General features: G+C 41.5%; 2 protein-coding genes across 2 annotated transcripts in view; one reads left to right on the top strand and one right to left on the bottom strand.

Annotated features, from left to right (window-relative positions):
- LOC145876253 (uncharacterized) overlaps positions 1 to 14,385 on the bottom strand; it is a 53,583-nt gene extending 39,198 nt beyond the window's left edge. The window contains exons 1-2 of the mRNA XM_082972046.1: positions 14,371 to 14,385; positions 11,587 to 12,289 (exon numbers count right to left, since the gene is read on the bottom strand). Of these exons, the coding sequence (XP_082828172.1) occupies positions 11,587 to 12,289; positions 14,371 to 14,385 (718 nt within the window). The remainder of the gene's footprint in view (positions 1 to 11,586; positions 12,290 to 14,370) is intronic.
- Positions 14,386 to 20,177: 5,792 nt separating this feature from the next.
- Positions 20,178 to 26,031, top strand: LOC145876252 (uncharacterized). Its single transcript, XM_082972045.1, has 2 exons — positions 20,178 to 20,835; positions 24,461 to 26,031. The coding sequence occupies exons 1-2, from the start codon at positions 20,382 to 20,384 to the stop codon at positions 25,177 to 25,179; spliced, it is 1,173 nt and encodes a 390-aa protein (XP_082828171.1). The 5' UTR covers positions 20,178 to 20,381; the 3' UTR covers positions 25,180 to 26,031.
- The last annotated feature ends 1,114 nt before the right edge of the window (positions 26,032 to 27,145 follow it).

Below are 27,145 nucleotides of genomic sequence, written 5' to 3'. Positions count from 1 at the left end.
CCTAACTAGGCACAACTAGGTTTGGATTATTTCCTCAACCATATTCTTTCCCATATATTGTATATCGTTTCCATAAAGACAACATGGCTTTACACTCATTAACGTAAGTTTCCAATCTACATGTACAACTAGCTTCGTTAACTAACTAACTAACTAAGGACGGTGACCTGTCCAGACCAGATGTTACAACGAACTGAATCGTCAATGGAGGTCTTCCTCTTTATATAGCCTGCTACAGCATGCAATACTATTAACTCACAAGGGGGCAGAACGTTACATGGACAATACTATCCCATTTTGGACACGTTACATGGACAATACTATCCCATTTTGGAAACGTTACATGTACAATACTATCTCATTTTGGAAACGTTACATGGATAATACTATCCCATTTTGGAAACGTTACATGTACAATACTATCCCATTTTGGAAACGTTACATGTACAATACTATCCCATTTAGGAAACGTTACATGTACAATACTATCCCATTTTGGAAACGTTACATGTACAATACTATCCCATTTTGGAAACGTTACATAGACAATACTATCCCATTTTGGAAACGTTACATGTACAATACTATCCCATTTTGGAAACGTTACATGTCCGCCCCCTTGTGGAGGGAAATTAATATCTTAGATGGTAGCTCTAGATGGGATTCAAATGCATAATGGTATTAATACAGTGTCTAGACTACCTCTTTTGTATAAATGCCCTTCAGAATCCCAACACAGTATTGCCACGCAGCAAAATGTTGCATATAATATATAACACTTACTCTTGAGTTGCTGACTTGTTGCACCCTTGACAACTACTATGATTATTATTATTTGACCATGCTGGTCATTTATGAACATTTGAACATCTTGGCCATGTTCTGTTATAATCTCCACCCCGGCACAGCCAGAAGAGGACTGGCCACCCCTCATAGCCTGGTTCCTCTCTAGGTTTCTTTCTGGGTTTTGGCCTTTCTAGGGAGTTTTTCCTAGCCACCGTGCTTCTACACCTGCATTGCTTGCTGTTTGGGGTTTTAGGCTGGGTTTCTGTACAGCACTTTGAGATATCAGCTGATGTAAGAAGGGCTATATAAATAAATTGTATTTGATACAGATCTCTGTGAGGAACTATAGATCTCTGAGAGGAACTATACATTTACATTTAAGTCATTTAGCAGATGCTCTTATCCAGAGCGACTTACAAATTGGTGCATTCACCTTATGATATCCAGTGGAACAACCACTTTACAATAGAACATCTAAATCTTTTTAGGGGAGGGGGGGGTTAGAAGGATTACTTTATCCTATCCTAGGTATTCCTTAAAGAGGTGGGGTTTCAGGTGTCTCCGGAAGGTGGTGATTGACTCCGCTGTCCTGGCGTCGTGAGGGAGCTTGTTCCACCATTGGGGTGCCAGAGCAGCGAACAGTTTTGACTGGGCTGAGCGGGAACTGTGCTTCCGCAGAGGTAGGGGGCCAGCAGGCCAGAGGTGGATGAACGCAGTGCCCTTGTTTGGGTGTAGGGCCTGATCAGAGCCTGAAGGTATGGAGGTGCCGTTCCCTTCACAGCTCCGTAGGCAATCACCATGGTCTTGTAGCGGATGCGAGCTTCAACTGGAAGCCAGTGGAGTGAGCGGAGGAGCGGGGTGACGTGAGAGAACTTGGGGAGGTTGAACACCAGACGGGATGCGGAGTTCTGGATGAGTTGTAGGGGTTTAACCTCTCTAGGCTAGGCGGGACGAATTCGTCCCACCTACGTAACAGCCACTGCTATCCTGTGGCGCGATTTTCAAAACCTTAAAAATCCTATTACTTCAATTTCTCAAACATATGACTATTTTCCAGCCATTTTAAGATAAGACTCTCGTTAATCTAACCACACTGTCCGATTTCAAAAAGGCTTTACAACGAAAGCAAAACATTAGATTATGTCAGCAGAGTACCAAGCCAGAAATAATCAGACACCCATTTTTCAAGCCAGCATATAATGTCACCAAAACCCAGAAGACAGCTAAATGCAGCACTCACCTTTGATGATCTTCATCAGATGACAACCCTAGGACATTATGTTATACAATACATGCATGTTAGGTTCAATCAAGTTCATATTTATATCAAAAACCAGCTTTTTACATTAGCATGTGACGTTCAGAACTAGCATACCCCCCGCAAACTTCCGGGGAATTCGCTAACATTTTACTAAATTACTCACGATAAACGTTCACAAAAAGCATAACAATTATTTTAAGAATTATAGATACAGACCTCCTCTATGCACTCGATATGTCCGATTTTAAAATAGCTTTTTGGTGAAAGCACATTTTGCAATATTCTAAGTACATAGCCCAGGCATCACGGGCTCGCTATTTAGACACCCGGCAAGTTTAGCACTCACCATAATCATATTTACTATTATAAAAATGTCATTACCTTTTGTTGTCTTCGTCAGAATACACACCCAGGACAGCTACTTCAATAACAAATGTTGGTTTGGTCCAAAATAATCCATCGTTATATCCGAATAGCGGCGTTTTGTTCGTGCGTTCCAGACACTATCCGAAATAGTAAAGAAGTGTCACGCGCTTGGCGCAATTCGTGACAATAAAATTCTAAGTATTCCATTACCGTACTTCGAAGCATGTCAACCGCTGTTTAAAATCAATTTTTACGACATTTTTCTCGTAGAAAAGCGATAATATTCCGACAGGGAATCTCCTTTTCGGCAAACAGAGGAAAAAATCCCAAAGGCGGGGGCGGTCGGGGTCACGCGCATAAGCTAGTGTCTCTTGATCGGCCACTTGAGAAAGGCGATAATGTGTTTCAGCCTGGGGCTGGAATGACGACATTCTGTTTTTTCCCGGGCTCTGAGCGCCTATGGACGACGTGGGAAGTGTCACGTTAGAGCAGAGATCCTTAGTAAATGATAGAGATGGAAAAGAAGTTCAACAAATGGTCAGACAGGCCACTTCCTGTAAAGGAATCTCTCAGGTTTTGACCTGCCATTTGAGTTCTGTTATACTCACAGACACCATTCAAACAGTTTTAGAAAATGTAGGGTGTTTTCTATCCATATGTAATAAGTATATGCATATTCTAGTTACTGAGTAGGAGTGGTAACCAGATTAAATCGGGTATGTTTTTTATCCAGCCGTGTCAATGCTGCCCCCTAGCCCTAACAGGCTAATGGCACAGGCAGGGAGCCCAGCCAACAGGGAGTTGCAGTAATCCAGACGGGAGATGACAAGTGCCTGGATTAGGACCTGCGCCGCTTCCTGTGTGAGGCAGGGTCGTACTCTACGAATGTTGTAGAGCATGAACCTACAGGATCGGGTCACCGCCTTGATGTTAGCGAAGAACGACAGGGTGTTGTCTAGGGTCACGCCAAGGTTCTTAGCACGCTGGGAGGAGGACACAATGGAGTTGTCAACCGTGATGGCGAGATCATGGAACGGGCAGTCCTTCCCCGGGAGGAAAAGCAGCTCTGTCTTGCCGAGGTTCAGCTTGAGGTGGTGATCCGTCATCCACACTGATTTGTCTGCCAGACATGCAGAGATGCGATTCGCCACCTGGTTATCAGAAGGGGGAAAGGAGAAGATTAATTGTGTGTCGTCTGCATAGCAATGATAGGAGAGACTATGTGAGGATATGACAGAGCCAAGTGACTTGGTGTATAGCGAGAATAGGAGAGGGCCGAGAACTGAGCCCTGGGGGACACCAGTGGTGAGAGCACGTGGTGCGGAGACAGATTCTCGCCACGCCACCTGGTAGGAGCGACCTGTCAGGTAGGACGCAATCCAAGAGTGGTTCGCGCCGGAGATGCCCAACTCGGAGAGGGTGGAGAGGAGGATCTGGTGGTTCACAGTATCAAAGGCAGCAGATAGGTCTAAAAGGATGAGAGCAGAGGAGAGAGAGTTAGCTTTAGCAGTGCGGAGAGCCTCCGTGACACAGAGAAGAGCAGTCTCAGTTGAATGACCAGACTTGAAACCTGACTGATTTGGATCAAGAAGGTCATTCTGAAAGAGATAGCAAGAGAGCTGGCCAAGGACGGCACGCTCAAGAGTTTTGGAGAGGAAAGAAAGAAGGGATACTGGTCTGTAGTTGTTGACATCGGAGGGATCGAGTGTAGGTTTTTTGAGAAGGGGTGCAACTCTCGCTCTCTTGAGGATGGAAGGGACATATCCAGTGGTCAAGGATGAGTTGATGAACGAGGTGAGGTAAGGGAGAAGGTCTCCGGAAATGGTCTGGAGGAGAGTGGGGGGATAGGGTCAAGCGGGCAGGTTGTTGGGCGGCCGGCCGTCACAAGTCGCAAGATTTCATCTGGAGAGAGAGGGGAGAAAGAGGTCAAAGCATAGGGTAGGGCAATGTGAGCAGGACCAGCGGTGTCGTTTGACAAACGAGGAGCGGATGTCGTCAACCTTCTTTTCAAAATGGTTGACGAAGTCATCCGCAGAGAAGGAGGAGGGGGGAGGGGGGAGGAGGATTCAGGAGGGAGGAGAAGGTAGCAAAGAGCTTCCTCGGGTTAGAGGCAGATGCTTGGAATTTAGAGTGGTAGAAATTGGCTTTAGCAGCAGAAACAGAGGAAGAAAATTTAGAGAGGAGGGAGTGAAAGGATGCCAGGTCCGCAGGGAGGCTAGTTTTCCTCCATTTCCGCTCGGCTGCCCGGAGCCCTGTTCTGTGAGCTCGCACTGAGTCGTCGAGCCACGGAGCAGGAGGGGAGGACCGAGCCGGCCGGGAGGATAGGGGACATAGAGAGTCAAAGGATGCAGAAAGGGAGGAGAGGAGGGTTGAGTAGGCAGAATCAGGAGATAGGTTGGAGAAGGATTGAGCAGAGGGAAGAGATGATAGGATGGAAGAGGAGAGAGTAGCGGGAGAGAGAGAGCGAAGGTTGCGACGGCGCAATACCACCCGAGTAGGGGCAGAGTGAGAAGTGTTGGAGGAGAGCGAGAGGGAAAAGGATACAAGGTAGTGGTCGGAGACTTGGAGGGGAGTTGCAATGAGATTAGTGGAAGAACAGCATCTAGTAAAGATGAGGTCAAGCGTATTGCCTGCCTTGTGAGTAGGGGGGAGGGTGAGAGGGTGAGAGGGTGAGGTCAAAAGAGGAGAGGAGTGGAAAGAAGGAGGCAGAGAGGAATGAGTCAAAGGTTGACATGGGGAGGTTAAAGTCACCCATAACTGTGAGGGGTGAGCCATCCTCAGGAAAGGAACTTATCAAGGCGTCAAGCTCATTGATGAACTCTCCAAGGGAACCTGGAGGGCGATAAATGATAAGGATGTTAAGCTTGAATGGGCTAGTGACTGTGACAGCATGGAATTCAAAGGAGGAGATAGACAGATGGGTCAGGGGAGAAAGAGAGAATGTCCACTTGGGAGAGATGAGGATTCCAGTGCCACCCCCCGCTGGCCAGATGCTCTCGGGGTATGCGAGAACACGTGGTCAGACGAGGAGAGAGCAGTAGGAGTAGCAGTGTTTTCTGTGGTAATCCATGTTTCCGTCAGCGCCAAGAAGTCGAGGGACTGGAGCGTAGCATAGGCTGAGATGAACTCTGCCTTGTTGGCCACAGACCGGCAGTTCCAGAGGCTGCCGGAGACCTGGAACTCCATGTGGGTTGTGCGCACAGGGACTAGGTAACCTCGATAGTTTATCTGTACTACACCTTTATCATGATACAAAGGCAACTATGTAGCTAGCTAACGTAACACTAATCAAGACGTTCCTTTGTAATGTATTGAGTTTCTACAGTGCTGCTAGTCGGTAAAGTTGGCTAGCTAGCAGTGGTGTTGACTAAGTTTGACTAGGTTTAGAAAACAGCGTCGCGGCGGACGAAAATAGCTGGCTAGCTAACCTCAAAAATTACTCTAAACTACACAAAGACAGCAAAGACAGCTATGTAGCTAGCTAACACTACACTAATCAAATCGTTCCGTTGTAATGTATTAGTTTCTGCAGTGCTACAGTGCTGCTATTGGTAAAGTTGGCTAACTAGCGGTGGCTGTGGAGTTGACTGTTAGGAAAACGGCGCCGCTGCGAGCTGGCTAGCTAACCTCGATAATTTCTCTAAAGTTGGCGGTAAACTACACAATTATCTTTGATACAAAGACAGCAAAGACAACTATGTAGCTAGCTAACACTACACTAATCAAATCGTTCCGTTGTAATTTATTTAGTTTCTACAGTGCTGCTATTGGTAATGTAGGCTAGCTAGCAGTGGCTGTGGTGATGACTAGGTTTGGAAAACGGTGTCGCGGCGGACGAAAATAGCTGGCTAGCTAACCTCGAAAATTTCTCTAAACTACACCACTATCTTTGATACAACGACAGCAAAGACAGCTATGTAGCTAGCTAAAATTGCTCAGATCAAACAAATCAAACCGTTGTAATGTAGTGAAATGTAATATTACCTGCGGAGCGAAGTGCAGCACGACTACTCGCTCCAAACCCGGAAGTTTCTATAGATCTCTGAGAGGAACTATAGATCTCTGTGAGGAACTATAGACCTCTAGGAGGAACTATAGACCTCTAGGGGGAACTATAGATCTCTAGGAGGAACTATAGATCTCTGTGAGGAACTATAGATCTCTAGGAGGAACTATAGACCTCTAGGAGGAACTATAGACCTCTAGGAGGAACTATAGATCTCTAGGAGGAACTATAGACCTCTAGGAGGAACTATAGATCTCTGTGAGGAACTACAGACCTCTGTGAGGAACTATAGACCTCTAGGAGGAACTACAGATCTCTGTGAGGAACTACAGACCTCTGTGAGGAACTATAGATCTCTGTGAGGAACTATAGATCTCTGAGAGGAACTATAGATCTCTGAGAGGAACTATAGATCTCTAGGAGGAACTATAGATCTCTGTGAGGAACTATAGATCTCTAGGAGGAACTATAGATCTCTGTGAGGAACTATAGATCTCTAGGAGGAACTATAGACCTCTAGGAGGAACTATAGACCTCTAGGAGGAACTATAGACCTCTAGGAGGAACTATAGATCTCTGTGAGGAACTACAGACATCTAGGATGAACAACAGATCTCTGTGAGGAACTACAGACCTCTGTGAGGAACTATAGATCTCTGTGAGGAACTATAGATCTCTGTGAGGAACTATAGATCTCTGTGAGGAACTATAGATCTCCAGGAGGAACTATAGATCTCTAGGAGGAACTATAGATCTCTAGGAGGAACTATAGATCTCTGTGAGGAACTATAGATCTCTGTGAGGAACTACAGACCTCTAGGAGGAACTACAGATCTCTGTGAGGAACTACAGACCTCTAGGAGGAACTACAGATCTCTGTGAGGAACTATAGATCTCTGTGTGGAACAATAGATCTCTGTGAGGAACTATAGATCTCTAGGAGGAACTATAGATCTCTAGGAGGAACTATAGATCTCTAGGAGGAACTATAGATATCTGTGAGGAACTATAGATCTCTGTGAGGAACTATAGATCTCTAGGAGGAACTATAGATCTCTAGGAGGAACTATAGATCTCTGTGAGGAACTATAGATCTCTGTGAGGAACTACAGACCTCTAGGAGGAACTACAGATCTCTGTGAGGAACTACAGACATCTAGGATGAACAACAGATCTCTGTGAGGAACTACAGACCTCTGTGAGGAACTATAGATCTCTGTGAGGAACTATAGATCTCTGTGAGGAACTATAGATCTCTGTGAGGAACTATAGATCTCCAGGAGGAACTATAGATCTCTAGGAGGAACTATAGATCTCTAGGAGGAACTATAGATCTCTGTGAGGAACTATAGATCTCTGTGAGGAACTATAGATCTCTGTGAGGAACTACAGACCTCTAGGAGGAACTACAGATCTCTGTGAGGAACTACAGACCTCTAGGAGGAACTACAGATCTCTGTGAGGAACTATAGATCTCTGTGTGGAACAATAGATCTCTGTGAGGAACTATAGATCTCTAGGAGGAACTATAGATCTCTAGGAGGAACTATAGATCTCTAGGAGGAACTATAGATATCTGTGAGGAACTATAGATCTCTGTGAGGAACTATAGATCTCTAGGAGGAACTATAGATCTCTGTGAGGAACTATAGATCTCTGTGAGGAACTACAGACCTCTGTGAGGAACTACAGACCTCTAGGAGGAACTACAGATCTCTGTGAGGAACTACAGACCTCTAGGAGGAACTACAGATCTCTGTGAGGAACTATAGATCTCTGTGTGGAACAATAGATCTCTGTGAGGAACTATAGATCTCTAGGAGGAACTATAGATCTCTAGGAGGAACTATAGATCTCTAGGAGGATCTATAGATATCTGTGAGGAACTATAGATATCTGTGAGGAACTATAGATCTCTAGGAGGAACTATAGATCTCTAGGAGGAACTATAGATCTCTAGGAGGAACTATAGATCTCTGTGAGGAACTATAGATCTCTAGGAGGAACTATAGATCTCTAGGAGGAACTATAGATCTCTAGGAGGAACTATAGATCTCTGTGAGGAACTATAGATCTCTGTGAGGAACTATAGATCTCTGTGAGGAACTATAGATCTCTGTGAGGAACAATAGATCTCTAGGAGGAACTATAAATCTCTGTGAGGAACTATAGATCTCTATGTTACTATCCAAACATCAGATTAAGACTCAGTCACACAACTCTCATATCCACAGTCACACAACTCTCATACCACAGTCACACAACTCTCATATCACATTCACACAATGCTATTCCCAAACATACATAATCAATTAGTTGTTTTTCAACAATATTTTAACCTGCAGGAATATCTTCACATTTCTATCTCATGGTTAGTTCCTAGGATAATGTAACTCATACATGTACATATTTCAATACTTCTAAAATGGGGTCCAGGTTTAAAACAATTACAGGTTTAAAACAATTACAGGTGCACCGTACTATCATAAATGGTCTGTGTGGTTTCCCTGAGATCCCAAGTTTGAGGGATCCCTCATGCACCCTTTACCCAGGTCGTCAGGAGCGGTCACCAAGTCAAGATTCACATTCCCATCGCCAAATGTGGTGGTTAATTTCTTTAATATCAAATGAGGAGACAAACTTATGACACAAGTCAGAGTTATTCTTAAAATCAATCTTTATTCACTTATAAGGGAGCAGGTCAATACAACGTACACATATAAAGTGAATCAATTGAGTGCTCTACGATAAATGATGGCTGGTCGACGAATCACCCCCAGATGATTCGTTGAGAGATGAATCACCCCCAGATGATTCGTTGAGAACCACGATACAAAAGTACAAAGGTCTTTTACAGCCAAGACACACCCCTTTTAACCTACATGACCAACAACAGATGTATAGAACGGGTCACAAGGTTAAGATTTGTATGAAAGATACTTATAAATTCTCAGCAGAGACTATCTGCTGTAAAAACAGTACTCTGTGTAGAGACCAGGGTCTGGCCCTGGGGTCATCTCTCCCTGGTACCATATAGAACAGAAACATTAACTCATGCTCTGGAATGCAGTCTCTTTAGGTTTTATCACCCAAAAGACATTGTAAATCTCCTGTCAGTGTTTTCTCCCAGAGGCCCATCCTCAGTAGAACACAGACACAATAGTTCTAAGAACCCTCTATTCTGTTGCATAAAACAACCATTTGATGCAATAAAAGTATTATAACATAATGTTGCAATTTTGCTCTCAGTGTCCACTGAAAGTTGACTAGTAACAACAACTGGGACATAAAAGACACCCACCATGAGACCCACTAAATCTGCCCAAGAAGAGGAAAACAAAAGAAAAACCCACACCAAACTTAAAGACAGGAAGCAAACCAAAAAGGTGGAGCAACTAAAGGTGTTGACTCTCCACATGTATCAAGACAACTGGAGCACTGGGCCAGACACTCTTAAATAGAACCTGGACCAGCTCAGGTGAAACACCTTCCCACTAACGAGATGGACAAGCCAGCACAGGTGTAACACATACTGACTAACGAGGTGACACCAATCAGTGCGTCCTACGTGCTAACGAGCTAGACGTGCTAACGAGCTAGACGCGCTAACGAGCTAAAATCCAAACCTCAAACCATAAATGGAAAAACCAAAGACTGTAACACCTTACGAGAATGCTCACCACCAACAGAAAACAACTTTTATTTCACATTATAATCAACTACAATGCTTCACCTTCACCAATATAAACATGGTGTCTACAGGATGTCAACAATTAAAAACAAGAAAAAAATGTTTTTTTTCCCCCCCACTAGCTTCTAGAACTCTCGAACGAGCCCAAACAACACATATCTCCAAAACGGAAAAACGTGCAGTCAAGATAAGATCCATGACAACTCACAGGCTAAACGCAAAACAGCCCACCTTGAGAAAATCAGAAACCAAGATGTCCTCACCATGGACACTCACCATGAAACTCCTGCAATATCCATAGTAACTTTCCACACCTCACTGCAGAGCTTCTCTCTCTTTTCAGTGTTCACTAGATAGGCATGTTGTTGGAACGGGGCCCAGTCCCCAATGTCATGCTCTAGTACATTTGGTTTGGCACATCTGAGAATGAACCCTGATATTCTAAAAGCAGGGCAACAATGTCAATATAATTGTACCAAAAATGTCAGTTGGTTGCATTAAAAATAATCATTACTAAATGTTACATGAAATGTAAATATGAAATATTTGGTTGCATAGTCTACTTTCAACAGCTTTTCAATGACATGTTGCTAGGTGGGATATCCCCAATGTCAAAACACAGTTTTAATGGGTCCAAATCAATAACCAATATGCAGAAAGAGTTTGTGATATTGAAAACCTAAACATAAAATGTGCAATATACACAAACATCAGCCATAATAATCATATTACTTGGATTTTTTTTAAACAAGCACCTTTATAAAACTGCACAAGTAGCAATGAATCACTGATATCCATTAGGGGGGAAATCAGGTTGTACGTGATGTTGAAACTAACACAACAACAAAAAACACATGGAAATGGGAGATATATTTCACCTCACTGGTTAGAGGACAACCTGCAGAAGACAGTCAGCTACATTTTGGAGTGATGCATTTAAATTTAGGGGTCGCTAAACAAAGGAACACAACACTTATTTGTCATAACTCATAGATATCATGTTGAAATCAATTGTGCGAGAGGAGGGAGATGAGGTTGCACGTCCTGTTAAAACTAACAGCTCAAAAAGCACACAGAATCTGGGAATAATGTGTACATCACTGGTTAAAGGACAACTTGTAGAAAACAGCTCGCTACATTTTGAAGTGTTGCATTTTGATTCCAGTGGGTCACCAACATGGTAAATGTAACACAGCTCTTTTTGTGTTAGTCACTTTTAGTTAAATCACATAAATAGTAACTCTTCCATTTCAGAGCCTGGATTTTCCCCCTGAGGCTAATATCCATATCATGTTGAAATCAATAGAACAGGGGACAAACGTTTAGGGTTCTACATTGTGACATCATTAAAATACTCCTACTACAATGTTAAAACATTCTACATTGAGACATTAATTCATTGATATCATGAAACAACTCCTTCATGTATTTTCTGATGTTTGATCAGAAGTCTTTTATCAGATTATCTCTGGTCACAGCTATAAGATTTCTCTCCTGTGTGTATTCTCTTGTGTACTGTCAGACGGCTAGATTGACTAAAACTCTTCCCACATTGACCACAGATACAAGGTTTCTCTCCTGTGTGCGTTCTCTGGTGCATTGTCAGATAGCTAGATTGACTAAAACTCTTCCCACATTGACCACAGATATAAGGTTTCTCTCCTGTGTGCGTTCTCTGGTGTGAAGTCAGAGAGCCAGATGTGGTAAAACTCTTCCCACATTGATTACAGCTAGACGATTTCTCTCCTGTGTGCGTTCTCTGGTGTGAAGTCAGATCGCAAGATGTAGTAAAACTCTTCCCACATTGATCACAGCTATAAGGTTTCTCTCCTGTGTGTCTTCTCTGGTGTTGAGTCAGAGTGATAGATGCAGCAAACCTCTTCCCACATTGACCACAGCTATAAGGTTTCTCTCCTGTGTGTGTTCTCTGGTGTAGAGTCAGAGTGCTAGATGTAGTAAAACTCTTCCCACATTGATCACAGCTATAAGATTTCTCTCCTGTGTGTATTCTCTGGTGCACTGTCAGCTGTCCAGATTGACCAAAACTCTTCCCACATTGACCACAGCTATAAGGTTTCTCTCCTGTGTGTGTTCTCTGGTGTAGTGTCAGAGTGCTAGATGTAGTAAAACTCTTCCCACATTGACCACAGCTATAAGATTTCTCTCCTGTGTGTGTTCTCTGGTGAATGAGTCAGAGTGCTAGATGCAGCAAACCTCTTCCCACATTGACCACAGCTATAAGGTTTCTCTCCTGTGTGTGTTCTCTGGTGTGATACCAGATGGCGAGATTGACCAAAACTCTTCCCACATTGACCACAGCTATAAGATTTCTCTCCTGTGTGTATTCTCTTGTGTACTGTCAGACTGCTAGATGAGCTATAACCCTTCCCACATTGAGTACAGGTAAAAGGTTTCTCTCCTGTATGGATTCTCTGATGAATTTTAATGCCTGCTGAGGAGGTGAATCTCTTCCCACACTCAGAGTAGCAGTTAGATTTCTTCCCTGTGGATCTCTGCAGGTGTTTCTTGAGGTGTTGTGATCTGGAGAGACTCTTCTCTGCCTCTTCAGCATCATGAGGTTGTTGAGGCTCCCCAGAGGATCCACAATAGTGAAGTTTCTCTCCTGTGTGAACAACAAAGTCAGACAGATGATTAAAGGCCCACAACAGCAGAAATCCACTGTAAAAGGTGATGCCAACAGCGGAGCCATGATGTTGGACAACAATTGACGTCTGTAATGAATGTTAAAATTATTTGACAATTGTCTTAAAATGAGCAAGAATAGTCATATTTTGTCTTGTTTTCACATTAGTAGTAACATCGATGATTGTAGGCTAGAAATAAGTTATTCATGTTGTTGAACCTCTAAGCAGTGTGCCAGACGACTTTTGGTCTCCAATATAGGCCCCTTTCTGTGTTTGCTAAAACTGTGGCACGAGGGCAATTTGATTGCAGAAACTCCTCCCTGCTAATGAGGAAACCGATAGTTATGGATGTAGTATATCTGTCAGGAGCAAAAATGGTGAGAAAAGATTTTAGTTTTTCACGATGTATTCTGAATGTGAATGGGGGAGACTCAGGGGAGTAACCTCCATTTCCAGGTTGCTTATGAGTTCATTTCACACTACCTTGGATTATAATTGTAAGGCTCGTTTGAATCTCCTGCTTAATATAATGTTTGTGTCGTCATCGCAAATCAACCACTTTGTACGTAAAAAAACACTTCAACCAGTAAAATGCTCTTTGGCTTTTCCATCAGCCTGACAATGAGGGTTTGTACACTGTTTGCCAAATTGGCCCATAACTTCACCTAACAACAAACATACCTATGTAATGAACGAAGCACTTTGGTTGTTGTTGCATGACATACATAGTGTCCTCTAGGACCCATAACAATAACATAGACCTACTGTAGGACCCATAACAACAACATAGACCTACTGTAGGACCCATAACTTCACCTAACAATAACATAGACCTACTGTAGGACCCATAACTTCACCTAACAACAACATAGACCTACTGTAGGACCCATAACTTCACCTAACAACAACATAGACCTACTGTAGGACCCATAACTTCACCTAACAATAACATAGACCTACTGTAGGACCCATAACTTCACCTAATAACAACATAGACCTACTGTAGGACCCATAATGTCACCTAACAACAACATAGACCTACTGTAGGACCCATAACTTCATCTAACAATAACATAGACCTACTGTAGGACCCATAACAACAAATATAGGAAAATATCTCTGTGTGTTGTACAATAGCCTATCCATCAAGGAACAGTTCTCTACACATGATGAGCTAAGTATCTCTGTTTCCAAACAGACTAACGAGACCCTACAGTAAATCAAGCAGACAATAACACTTTATAAACATAAATGTGTTAGGGATGTTGGATCCAACATGGAGCACAGCAAAACTGTCTTTACCAGAGTAATGAATGAAGAAGCACTTTGGTTGTTGTTGCATGTCCTGATGTTTGTCATGTGACTGTCATTCAGAAAATGATTTCCTGGATCAGCTGATGATAGTTGAACATGTGACTGTAACTAAACAGCTACAGTATTATGTGTAATTATTGAAGAACCGCATAAATGACAGTAACCATTTGGGTGTTGTCAATAAAGTTAAGGTGACTCTTGGTTAGAACCATTGGATTTAGCAAATTCTGAAATGATTTAGGATTTCTGTGCCCATGAAAACTATTTTCCCAGTGTCATATAAGGAGACACTAAGTGTTACGTAGTTAGAGAGCATTTCAGAAATCTGAATACAAAAAACTGTCCTAACAGGACAATAACCTAAACCACAAGGCCAAATCTACACTGGAGGAGCTTACCAAGATGACATTGAATGTTCCTGAGTGGCCTAGTTACAGTTTGGACTTAAATCATCTTGAAAGTCTATGGCAAGACTTGAAAACGGCTTTCTAGCAATGATCAACAACCAACTTGACAGAACATGAAGGATTTTAAAAAGAATAATGAATATTCACATGAAGATCAGTCTCCTATTGGATGACATCATGACTTCCCATCAAGCCAACTCCTTGAAGGCCTTACTATGACATCACTCACTCCTTCTAGTTTGCAGTTGTTAAAAAAACACTATTTTGCTCAAAACATTTATTTGTTTCCCTTTAGTGTGTTTATAATTTACTGTATTTATATATCACTTTTCAACAGGAAAAGTTTAAAAATCCCTGGAGGACGTCATGAACAATTCATACCGTACAAAAACATATTTGAGTGTAGAATGCCCTTTTAAAAATCACACATTAGTTCAACAACTGCAGAGTTTGTGTCCCTGTTTTATTAGATAGTACTCACTGTATTTACTGGTGTTAATCAGATCAATGTCCCTGTTTTATAAGATAGTACTCAATGTATTTACTGGTGTTAATCAGATCAATGTCCCTGTTTTATTAGATAGTACTCACTGTATTTACTGGTGTTAATCAGATCAATGTCCCTGTTTTATTAGATAGTACTCACTGTATTTACTGGTGTTAATCAGATCAATGTCCCTGTTTTATTAGATAGTACTCACTGTATTTACTGGTGTTAATCAGATCAATGTCCCTGTTTTATTAGATAGTACTCACTGTATTTACTGGTGTTAATCAGATCAATGTCCCTGTTTTATTAGATAGTACTCACTGTATTTACTGGTGTTAACCAGATCAATGTTCCTGTTTTATTAGATAGTACTCACTGTATTTACTGGTGTTAATCAGATCAATGTCCCTGTTTTATTAGATAGTACTCACTGTATTTACTGGTGTTAATCAGTTCTCCAGTCTTCTCTTCATCATTGACAGTAATTGACCCCTCTTCAGCCTTAATTCCAAAAACGTCTTCATCTTCTTTCACTTCATCCTCCACTCCAAAAACTGCATCTTCCTCCTCTTCTTTCACAGTAACATCCTCCTCCTCTTTCACTCTGAAGGCGTCTTCCTCTTCTTTCTCTGTAACGTCTTTCTCTTCTTCTTTCACGGTAACAGCCTCACCCTCTACTTGTTTTTGTATTGTAACAGCCTCCTCTTTCACCAGAGCTTCTTTCTCCGTCCAGCAGACCTCTTCTTTAACAGGAGAGTAGCTTAGTGAACTCATGGTCGGAGATAATAGCTAGTTAGCATTAGCATAGTGCTAATTTAACCAGCCAGCTAGTTGACTTACAACGTAAATATTAAATTTAATGGGGTAGCTAGTTGTTTCCACATAAGCATGTTTAAATCACAGTGGCAATTAAACCACGAAATTGTCCAAAGAACTTGAATGTTCCGACTTTGTCGGCTAGCGAGCTACCGAGGTGGCTGCAGTTGTTGAAGAAGCGTTCCGTCCACTAGATTATACGTCACACTAGAAACATCGCCTGAAAGACACATATCGCCATCTGCTGTCTGGAGGGAGGAAACGCAGTTGAGAAGGGAAAACTATTTTTATTCTTCATTGAATTATAATATTATAAAGCAGTTTAGGGAAACGTTTTTTTCTGTCCATTAAATATGAATATTATATCAACACGTACAAAGAGCAACAAGTGTTGTTTGATTAGTTCAGATTTTTTTATGAGAATTTTAAACAAACTCTACATCTACTCCACATCTGTATTTCTGATTCAGTCAAATAACTAGATATCAAAATAAGCACCTAGTTATTGATACCCTTGATAAAGATGAGAAAAAATGACTGTATAAAATAAATCAACTTTACCCACTACCAGGATATTTTAGCCGAAAATCATTTCACATTCAAATATGTCATTTTAAATGGCTCAATTCAATCCAGCTGGGCCTTTTTAACACAGACGGTTGTTCCTGCTGTAGATGTTATGCCTTTGTACAGATCTAGGATCAGTTCTCCTCCACAATGCATATTCAGTACCATTCAATTGTTTGGACACACCTCCAAATTCAATGTTTTTTCTTTATTTTAACTGTTGTCTACATTGTAGAATAATAGTGAAGACATCAAAACTATGAAATAACTCATATGGAATCATGTAGTAACCAAAAAAAAGTGTTAAACAAATCAAATTATATTCTATATTTTATATTCTCCAAGTTTATCATTTTAAAAGGCTAATTGATCATTAGAAAACCCTTTTGCAATTATGTTAGCACAGCTGAAAACTGTTGTTCTGATTAAAGAAGCAATACAACTGTCCTTCTTTAAACTAGTTGAGTATCTGGAGCATCAGCATTTGTGGGTTCGGTTACAGGCTCAAAATGGCCAGAAACAAATAACTTTCTTTTGAAAAACGTTAGTCTATTCTTTTTCTGAGAAATGAAGGCTATTCCATGCGAGAAATTGCAAAGAAACTGAAGATCTCGTACAATGCTGTGTACTACTCCCTACACAGAACAGCGCAAACTGGCCTAACCAGAATGGAAGGAGGCCCCAGTGCACAACTGAGCAAGAGGACAAGTACATTAGTGTCTAATTTGAGAAACAGACGCCTCACAAGTTTTCAACTAGGTGCTTATTCAAATTGTACCCGCAAAACACCAGTCTAAACGTCAACAGTGAAGAGGCGACTCCGGGATGTTGGCTTTCTAGGCAGAGTTGCAAAGAAAAATCCATATCTCAGACCGTTTAAAAAAAGGAAAGATTAAGATGGGCAAACTAACACAGACATTGGGAAGAGGAAGATTGGAAAAAAGTGTTATATACAGACGAATCTAAGTTTGATGTGTTCGGATCACAAACAAGAACATTCGTGAGTTCCAGAAAAAATGAAAAGATGCTGGAGGAGTGCTTGACGCCTTCTGTCATCATGGTGGAGGCAATGTGATGGTCTGGGGGTGCTTTGGTGGTGGTAAAGTGGGAGATTTGTACAGGGTGAAAGGGATCTTGAAGAAGGAAGGCTATCACTCCATTTTGCAAAGCCATGCCATACCCTGTGGACGGCGCTTAATTGGAGCCAACTTCCTCCTACACCAGGACAATGACCCAAAGCACAGCTCCATTTAGGGAAGAAGCATTCAGCTGGTATTCTGTCTATAATGGAGTGGTCAGCACAGTCACTGGATCTCAACCCTATTGAGCTGTTGTGGGAGCAGCTTGACCGTATGATACGTAAGAAGTGCCCATCAATCCAATCCAATTTGTGGGAGGTGCTTCAGGAAACATGGGGTGAAATCTCTTTAGATTACCTCAACAAATTGACAACTAGAATGCCAAAGATCTGCAAGGCTGTAATTGCTGCAAATGGAGGATTCAAAGTCTGAAGGCCACAATTATTATTCCAATTAAAAATCATTATTTAAAACCTTGTCAAGGTCTTGACTATATTTACTATTCATTATGCAACTCATTTCATGAATGTTTTCATGGAAAACAAGGACATTTCTAATTGACTCCAAACTTTTGAACGGCAATGTAGGTTCAACAGGTTTGAGCACCGAATCGCATGCGCAGTGTGGCCTTTTTGTCATCTACTAAACCACTGGCCGTGTTCGAGAGCATCAAATCCATGCTGCATTGTGGGTAAATGGTGACTGGCTGACTGATTTATAAATAATAATGAGTAGTTATTTATGATGTAAGGTGATTTCTAGATCAGTCAGTTGGCAGTCGCCTGCAGTGTCGAACAAGCCCAATACCAAACCAATCAGGTGGTTGTTTGATCAAATGAAGCTTCAGACGCCATTGATGACGTGCTGCTGATAAAGTGATACAGGCATCGGTACACTGCTTTGAAGTTTACTGCTTAGCGATTTGGACGCAGGCCTCGTAGCTCCGGTATCAAACATAACATCCCTAATGAAAAGTTGACAAAACAAAAAGTAGCAAGCAGGTTGATTTCCTCTGTCGATTTGAGCCCACAGCAAGAAGGCACCAGAGCCTACCGTGCTAACGGGTTCCCTCTAGATAACCCAATCACACAGTACATGGAAAGGTGTGGTTAACGTTTGCAAGCTTGAGCTAGATATCAACCTAGTGTGACCTTCCTGTTCCCGTCTCTCAAGTCAGTGAGTCAACACAGGAAGGAGCAATGGATGGATAGTTCATTTATTTCCAAAGCTGCAATGATGGGACACACACAGTATGGATGAATGATCAGTAGTGACGGGATATAAATAGCACTCCGATAGTAATTCTCCACAAATCTGCCGTATAATATACTAACAAAAAACTATCAAGATGTCTGTCAAAGTTATTATGATCATATAGTGGATTTAACAGTTCCTAATAATTCCTAATTTACTATAATAAAATAAATACATTGTTTCCATGTGTAATCTCATATTCACAACATCAGAATAAACTGTCATCCATTTTAGTATCAAAATATATCAAATTAACCTGAAATATTACTCAACGTCCCCCTCAGGTGGTGAAGAAGTATAATCCACCTAAACTAACAGAACCGGGCTGATAAACTGGCTGGTGTTCATGAGTTTATAAAACACATACTTTATACATGTCATAAATTACCTGCATTGATGAGACACACAGTGTGGATGAATGATCAGTAGTCGACAGGATATAAATAGCACTCCTAAAGAAGATGCAGTGAGGATGAATGATCAGGATATAAATAGCACTCCTAAAGAAGATGCAGTGTGGATGAATGATCAGGATATAAATAGCACTCCTAAAGAAGATGCATTTTCCAGTTTGCTACCAACTTGATAGAGGGAACTTCAGCATAAAACCCACATGGAAAACTGAGATTCGGCAAATTACATATAAAGAGAGGCCAAACCAACAACAGAAGTTACTAAAACATAAATTGCTAATTTATGATGTAAAAGGGGGATTTTATGATGTAATGTCAACTTCATACATTTCTATCCCAGGACCACTCAATTTCCAATTTCTCCAAAAATCTCCTGTGGGTTACCCAGAATCACATTGGGTTACCCAGAATCACATCATTTATCACTGACTGTAATGTAAACACACGAACAGCGATTTTAGGTACTGCATCTCAGTGCTAGAGGTGTCACTACAGACCCTGGTTCAAAACTAGGCTATATCATAACAGGCCGGATTGGGAGTCCCATAGGGCAACGCACAGTAGCCCAGCATCGTCTGGGTTAGGGTTTGGCAGGGGTTTGGCCGTCATTGTAAATAAGAATTTGTCCTTAGCTGGTTTGCCTGTTTAAATAAAGGTTAAATACATTTTTTTAAATGTAACTTCATTACACCGTTATACTGGCATACAAACTCGGTAGCATAGAGTTCATAATACATATGACGTTGGGAAATAGTGCATTGTGGGTAGTTTAGAAGATTTCCCGAAATAAGTTAATACATTTGTAATAATGCAAAAACATAACTGTTTGTACTTATAGGTAACCATATCGTGACTACAACTAGCTTACTAAGTCTTTAACCACACTGTGTTGTTACACTGGTGAGTAAAAACTCATGCTTCCTACACTTTAACTTTTTGTCTGACAATAAAATAATCATTTTACTCAACTGCGTTACCCACTCCAGTCAGCAGATGGCGGTGTGGGAATTTAAGGTAATGCAGTTGGTGTGACGTATAATTTAGTGGACGGAACTCTTCTTTCAACAGCAAACAGTTATTCAGCCACCTCGGTAGCTTGTTAGACAAAATAGCCGAACAATAAAGCTCTTTAGATGCTTTAGTGTATATTAGGCACTGTGTTTTAAACCCACTTCTGTCGTCTAGTTAGTTATCCGTTTTAATTTCATATTTACGGTGTTTTTGTTATTATTCAGCTAGCGGGCTGGTTAAGTTAGCATTAGCCTAGCTAGCTAACATCTCCGACCATGAGTTCACAAAGCTACTCTCCTCCTGTTAAAGAAGATGAGGCCTGCTGGACGGAGAAAGAAGCTCTCGTCAAAGAGGAGGAGGAAGAGGAGGCTGTTTCAATACAAAAACAAGTAGAGGGTGAAGCTGTTACCGTGAAAGAAGAAGAGAAAGACGTTACAGTGAAAGAAGAGGAAGACGCGTTCAGAGTGAAAGAGGAGGATGTTACAGTAAAAGAAGAGGAGGAAGTGGAAGAGGAGGATGTTACAGTAAAACAAGAAGTAGAGGGTGAGGATGTTACAGTAAAACAAGAAGTAGAGGGTGAGGCTGTTACAGTGAAAGATGAAGAGAAAGACGTTTCAGTTAAACAAGAGGAAGAAGAGGATGATGCTGTTTTTGGAGTGAAGAAGGAAGGAGAGATTACTGTCACATTGGAAGATGAAGAGGAGGAGACGGGAGATCTGAGTAACACCAGTAAGTACCGCCTTCAATTAGTTTTTAACTTTGGATATTCGGAGTTGGCTCGTCAATACCTCTTCAACGGAGGGTCCTGGGATGATGACTGATATGTCTAGAATCAGACGACGTAGAGACAAGCTACCCCTTGTTTTCTCCGTTCCGTTTCCAAAAAGTGACTTGACATATATATTTGAGGAGGGTCTATCTGCTGACCGCAGACTGGGGGGCCACGGCATGTAGTGATTTTAATGTAGTGATGTTTTACTACACACCGTGACCCCCAATAGAGCCATGTGAGAGTTGGGTTGGCTACACCAAAGATTATGGATATACTGACAAGATGTCTCTCCGTCCTAACAAGGGGAGTCGTTGTCCACAAAGCTGCACTGTGGGTTGTCTATCTCCCGCCTATCCTGTCTTTGGATTGGTGGATACATCTTATTATTGTAATCTATTGTTTATATTATATGAGGGTTGTTGTCGTCAACCGCCTGTATTCAATGGAGAGAGATGCTAAGCTACTAGCATGAATATGCATTGCGATCTGGAGACAACTCCAATAGTGTTTTTATCAAAGTTGTCGGTATGTCACGTGTCCACATAACAACTTAATCATTACGAAACTTCTGTTAGATCAAGTAAACCTCACGTAGCAAATAAGCCATTCATTTTGTTGTTGACCAAATTCAACACTTTCCACATTGGGTTGATAATTGTTTCCACTTGGATACAGCCTACTGAAACCTACTGGCATGACCTAGAGTTACAACCTACTGTAACCTACTGGCATGACCTAGAGAGTTACAACCTACTGTAACCTACTGGCATGATCTAGAGAGATACAACCTACTGTAACCTACTGGCATGACCTAGAGAGGTTCAACCTACTGTAACCTACTGGCATGACCTAGAGAGTTACAACCTACTGTAACCTACTGGCATGACCTAGAGAGTTACAACCTACTGTAGCCTACTGGCATGACCTAGAGAGATACAACCTACTGTAACCTACTGGCATGACCTAGAGAGATACAACCTACTGTAACCTACTGGCATGACCTAGAGAGATACAACCTACTGTATTCTTTCTACCAATTGATTGGTTGAAATTTTATGACGTGTATTTGTTCATATAGACACACTCCATGTGTTTAATAAAATCAACTGTATGTGCAGAACTTAAATTGAACTGATGCTTCAAGCGTTTGATTAAATAATTAACACACACAAATTACTTGAGGAAGCCAGAGGTCAATATAACCAGAAGAAAATAACCAATTCCCCACCTGCTGCTGGCCTTCGTTAATTCTGACGTTATGCTCCTGAAGTTTCCGGTAAAATAGGCAAACTTTTTCCATTTCCGTTTGAAGTGCCAATTTATCTTACCATTTCTACCGATCTGCGTGCCAGTTATGAACGAGTTACAACACCTGTTTGGCTCCGCCACTTCCTGGGTCGGTGAAGTGAGGTATTAAATTTAAGGATTAAATCATTTAAGGAATATATCCGAGTCTCACGCTCATCACCTATGGAATGCGGGGCTTCCAGCGAGGTGTGGATTTAATAGTAAGTTGTACCTAGTTTCCCTCCTTCAGGGAACAGTAGTTATAGTCATAACGTGTGGATTTAATAGTATGTTGTACCTAGTTTCCCTCCTTCAGGGAACAGTATTTATAGTCATAACGTTAAGCTTGTCATATGATAAACTTTAACTTAAATACTGGATCTTGCTGTCGGACAGTTTTTTGTATTCAGATCTCTGAAATGCTCTCTAACTACGTAACATTTATTGTCTCCTTATGTTACGCTGGGAAAACAGTTTTCATGGGCACAGAAATCCTAAATCATTTCAGTTTACTAAATCCAATGGTTCTAACTGAGAGTCACCTTAACTTTATTGACAACTCCCAAATGGATACTGTCATTAATGCGGTTCTTAAATAATTACACATAATACTTAATACTGTAGCTGTTTAGTTACAGTCACATGTTCAACTATCATCAGCTGATCCAGGAAATCATTTTCTGCATGCCAGTCAAATGCTCCACGTTTGATCCATCATCCCAAACAAATCGATATTTATAATGTGTTATTGTCTACTTGATTTACAGTAGGGTCTCGTTAGTCCGTTTGGAAACGGAGATACTTAGCTCATAATGTGTAGAGAACTGTTCCTTGGTGGATAGGCTATTGTACAACACACAGAGCTATTTTCCTTTATTCAGGACATTTAGAATGACAACACATTACAGAGTAGCCTAGTGGGATTATTCACAAAATGATCTGGTGATCAGGTTATGAAATGTCATGACAAAGACATTTTAGTCTCCTTGTTTCACCTGAAATATTAAATGATTTATAGTCCTAGGTCTATGTTGTTGTTAGGTGAAGTTATGGGTCCTACAGTAGGTCTATGTTATTGTTAGGTGAGATTATAGACCAATTTGGCATACACTTGATGTACAAACCCTCATTGTCAGGCTGATGTTAAAGCTAGCCAAAGAGCATTTTATTGGTTGAAGTGTTTTTTAAGTATAAAGCAGTTGATTTGCGACAATAACACAAACATATTAAGCAGGTGATTCAAGCGAGCCTTACAATTATAATCTTAAAGTAGTGGGAAATACACTCATAATCAACCTGTAAATGGAGGCTATTTTTGCTGTCAGCCTATGAGAACTCCCCTGAGTTTTCCCCCACGGTGGTGAAGTAGTGAATAGACACAGAGCTTAATGTGAGTTTCCTTGAGTAGCACTCCTGATCTAGTGCTGTAATATTAAGAATACATTGTGAAAACTAATCTTTGCTCACCATTTTTTAAATATATATATTTTTTTCACCCCTTTTTTCTCCCCAATTGGTCAGTCTTGTCTCATCGCTGCAACTCCCATACGGACTCTGGAGAGGCGAAGGTCGAGAGCCATGCGTCCTCTGAAACACAACCCAACCTAGCCGCGATGCTTCTTGACACAATGCCCATCCAACCCGGAAGCCAGCAGCACCAATGTGTCGGAGGAAACACCGTACACCTGGCGACCTGGTCAGTGTGCACTGCGCCCGGCCCGCCACAGGAGTCGCTAGTGCGCGATGAGACAAGGATATCCCTGCCGGCCAAACCCTCCCCTAACCCGGACGACGGTGGGCCAATTGTGCGTCGCCCCATGGGCCTCCCGGTCGCGGCCGGCTGCAACAGAGCTTGGACTCGAACCCAGATCTCTAATGGCACAGCTTAGGCCACTTGCTCACCATTTTTGCTCCAGGCAGATATACTACATCCATAACTAGCGGTTTCCTCATTAGCAGGGAGGTGTTTCTGCAATCAAATTGTGTGTGCATCGCCCTTGTCGCAATTTTAGCAAACACAGAAAGTTGCCTATATTTGAGAACAAAAGTGGCCTGGCACACTGCTTAGGAGTTCAACACCTTTTACTTATTTCTAGTTACTACTAATGTGAAAACAAGACTAAATATGACTATTGTTGCTCACTTGACTGTCTTAAGACAATTGTCAAGTAATTTTAACATTCATTACAGACGTCAATTGTTGTACAGTATCATGGCTACGCTGTTTGCATCACCTTTTTCAGTGGATTTCTGCTGTTGTGAGCCTTTAACTATCTGTCTGACTTGTTCACACAGGAGAGAGACGTGACTATCATGGATCCTCTGGGGAGCCTCAACATCATGATGCTAACGAGTCAGAGAAGAGTCTGTCCAGATTCTATCACCTCAAGAAACACCAGCAGAGACCCACAGGGAAGAAATCTATCTGCTGCTCTGACTGTGGAAAACATTGCAAATCTTCATCAGAACTTAAAATACACCAGCGAACACACACAGGAGAGAAATCTCACCACTGTTTTGATTGTGGGAAGAGTTACTTAAGATTAAAAGCACTAAAAGTACACCTGAGAATTCACACTGGAGAGAAACCTTACAGCTGTGATCAATGTGGGAAGAGTTTTACTACATTTAGCTATCTGATTATACACCAGAGAATACATACAGGAGAGAAACCGTACAGCTGTACTGAATGTGGGAAGAGTTTTACTCAGTCAAGCAACCTGTTATCACACCAGAGGATACACACAGGAGAGAAATCTTTTAGTTGTAATCAATGTGTGAAAAGTTTTATTTCATCTAGTTACCTGACTGTACACCAGAGAACACACACAGGAGAGAAACCTTATAGCTGTGATCAATGTGGGAAGACTTATATTTCATCTTGCCATCTGACTAGACACCAGAGAACACACACAGGAGAGAAACCTTATAGCTGTGATCAATGTGGGAAGAGTTTTACTACATCTGGCTCTCTGACTTTACACCAGAGAACACACACAGGAGAGAAATCATAGCTGTGATCAGTGTGACAAGAGATTCTCCGATAAGACATCTGATCAAACATCAGAAAATGCATGAAGGAGTTGTTTCATGATATCAATGATATGTCACAATGTAGAATGTTTTAACATTGTAGTAGGAGTATTTTAATAATGTCACAATGTAGAACCCTAAACGTTTGTCCCCTGTTCTATTGATTTCAACATGATATGGAAATGGAAGAGTTACTATTTATGAGATTTAATAAAAAGTGACTAACAAAAAAAGAGTTGTGTTACACTTACCATGTTGGTGACCCACTGGAATCAAAATGTATCTGTCTGTTTTCTACAAATTGTCCTCTAACCAGTGATGTACACATTATTCCCAGATTCTGTGTGGTTTTTGAGCTGTTAGTTTTAACAGGACATGCAACCTCATCTCCCTCCTCTCGGCACAATTGATTTCAACATGATATCGATGAGTTATGACAAATAAGTGTTGTGTTCCTTTGTTTAGGGACCCCTAAATTTAAATGCATCACTCCAAAATGTAGCTGACTGTCTTCTGCAGGTTGTCCTCTAACCAGTGAGGTAAAAGATATCTCCGTTTCCATGTGTTTTTTGTTTTGTTGTGTTAGTTTCAGGAGCAGATTCAACCTGATTTCCCCCCAAATGGATATTAGATTTGTGTTTAGCTAGTGCGTTGCTATGGATCTTTATTTATTTTGACTGCACGTTTTTCCGTATTGGAGATACATTTTGTTTGGGCTCGTTCCAAGGGGACAAGAGTTCTAGAAGCTAGTGAGTTTTAGGAAGACGAGAGTTCTAGAAGCTAGTGAGTTTTAGGAAGACGAGAGTTCTAGAAGCTAGTGAGTTTTAGGAAGAGGAGAGTTCTAGAAGCTAGTGAGTTTTAGGAAGACGAGAGTTCTAGAAGCTAGTGAGTTTTATGAAGATGAGTGTTCTAGAAGCTAGTGAGTTTTAGGAAGACGAGAGTTCTAGAAGCTAGTGAGTTTTAGGAAGACGAGAGTTCTAGAAGCTAGTGAGTTTTAGGAAGACGAGAGTTCTAGAAGCTAGTGAGTTTTAGGAAGAGGAGAGTTCTAGAAGCTAGTGGGATTTAGGAAGATGAGTGTTCTAGAAGCTAGTGAGTTTTAGGATTCTATAGAAAGAAAAAGGAGAAACAAATAATACTATTGTATATTATTATTTAGAAATACGTGTTTTTTTCTTGTTTTTAATTGTTGACAGCCAGTGATTATATTGTAGAAGGTGAAGCATTGTAGTTGATTTAAAATGTGAAATGGAAGTTGTTTTCTGTTGGTGGTGAGCAAACTTGTCCAACAAAAATATAGGATATATTTGTCTTAAGGGGGAAGGTGTTACAGGCTTTGGTTTTGAGGTTGGACTTTAGGTCTAGCCCGTTAGCACGTTTAGCTCGTTAGCACGTCTAGCTCGTTAGCACGTTTAGCTCGTTAGCACGTCTAGCTCGTTAGCACGTCTAGCTTCGTTAGCCCGTCTAGCTCGTTAGCCCGTCTAGCTCGTTAGCACGTCTAGCTCGTTAGCACGTCTAGCTTCGTTAGCCCGTCTAGCTCGTTAGCCCGTCTGGCTCGTTAGCACGTCTAGCTCGTTAGCACGTCTAGCTCGTTAGCCCGTCTAGCTCGTTAGCACGTCTAGCTCGTTAGCCCGTCTAGCTCGTTAGCACGTAGGACGCACTGATTGGTGTCACCTCGTTAGTCAGTATGTGTTACACCTGTGCTGGCTTGTCCATCTCGTTAGTGGGAAGGTGTTTCACCTGAGCTGGTCCAGGTTCTATTTAAGAGTGTCTGGCCCAGTGCTCCAGTTGTCTTGATACATGTGGAGAGTCAACACCTTTAGTTGCTCCACCTTTTTGGTTTACTTCCTGTCTTTAAGTTTGGTGTGGGTTTTTCTTTTGTTTTCCTCTTCTTGGGCAGATTTAGTGGGTCTCATGGTGGGTGTCTTTTAGGTCCCAGTTGTTGTTACT

This window comes from Salmo salar, unplaced genomic scaffold (genome assembly GCF_965601325.2).
Source record: "Salmo salar unplaced genomic scaffold, fSalSal1 ptg000533l, whole genome shotgun sequence".
NCBI classification, from domain to species: Eukaryota; Metazoa; Chordata; class Actinopteri; order Salmoniformes; family Salmonidae; genus Salmo; species Salmo salar.
The sequence above is the reverse complement of the archived record's forward strand: the minus strand, read 5'-3'. Positions and strand labels throughout refer to the sequence as shown.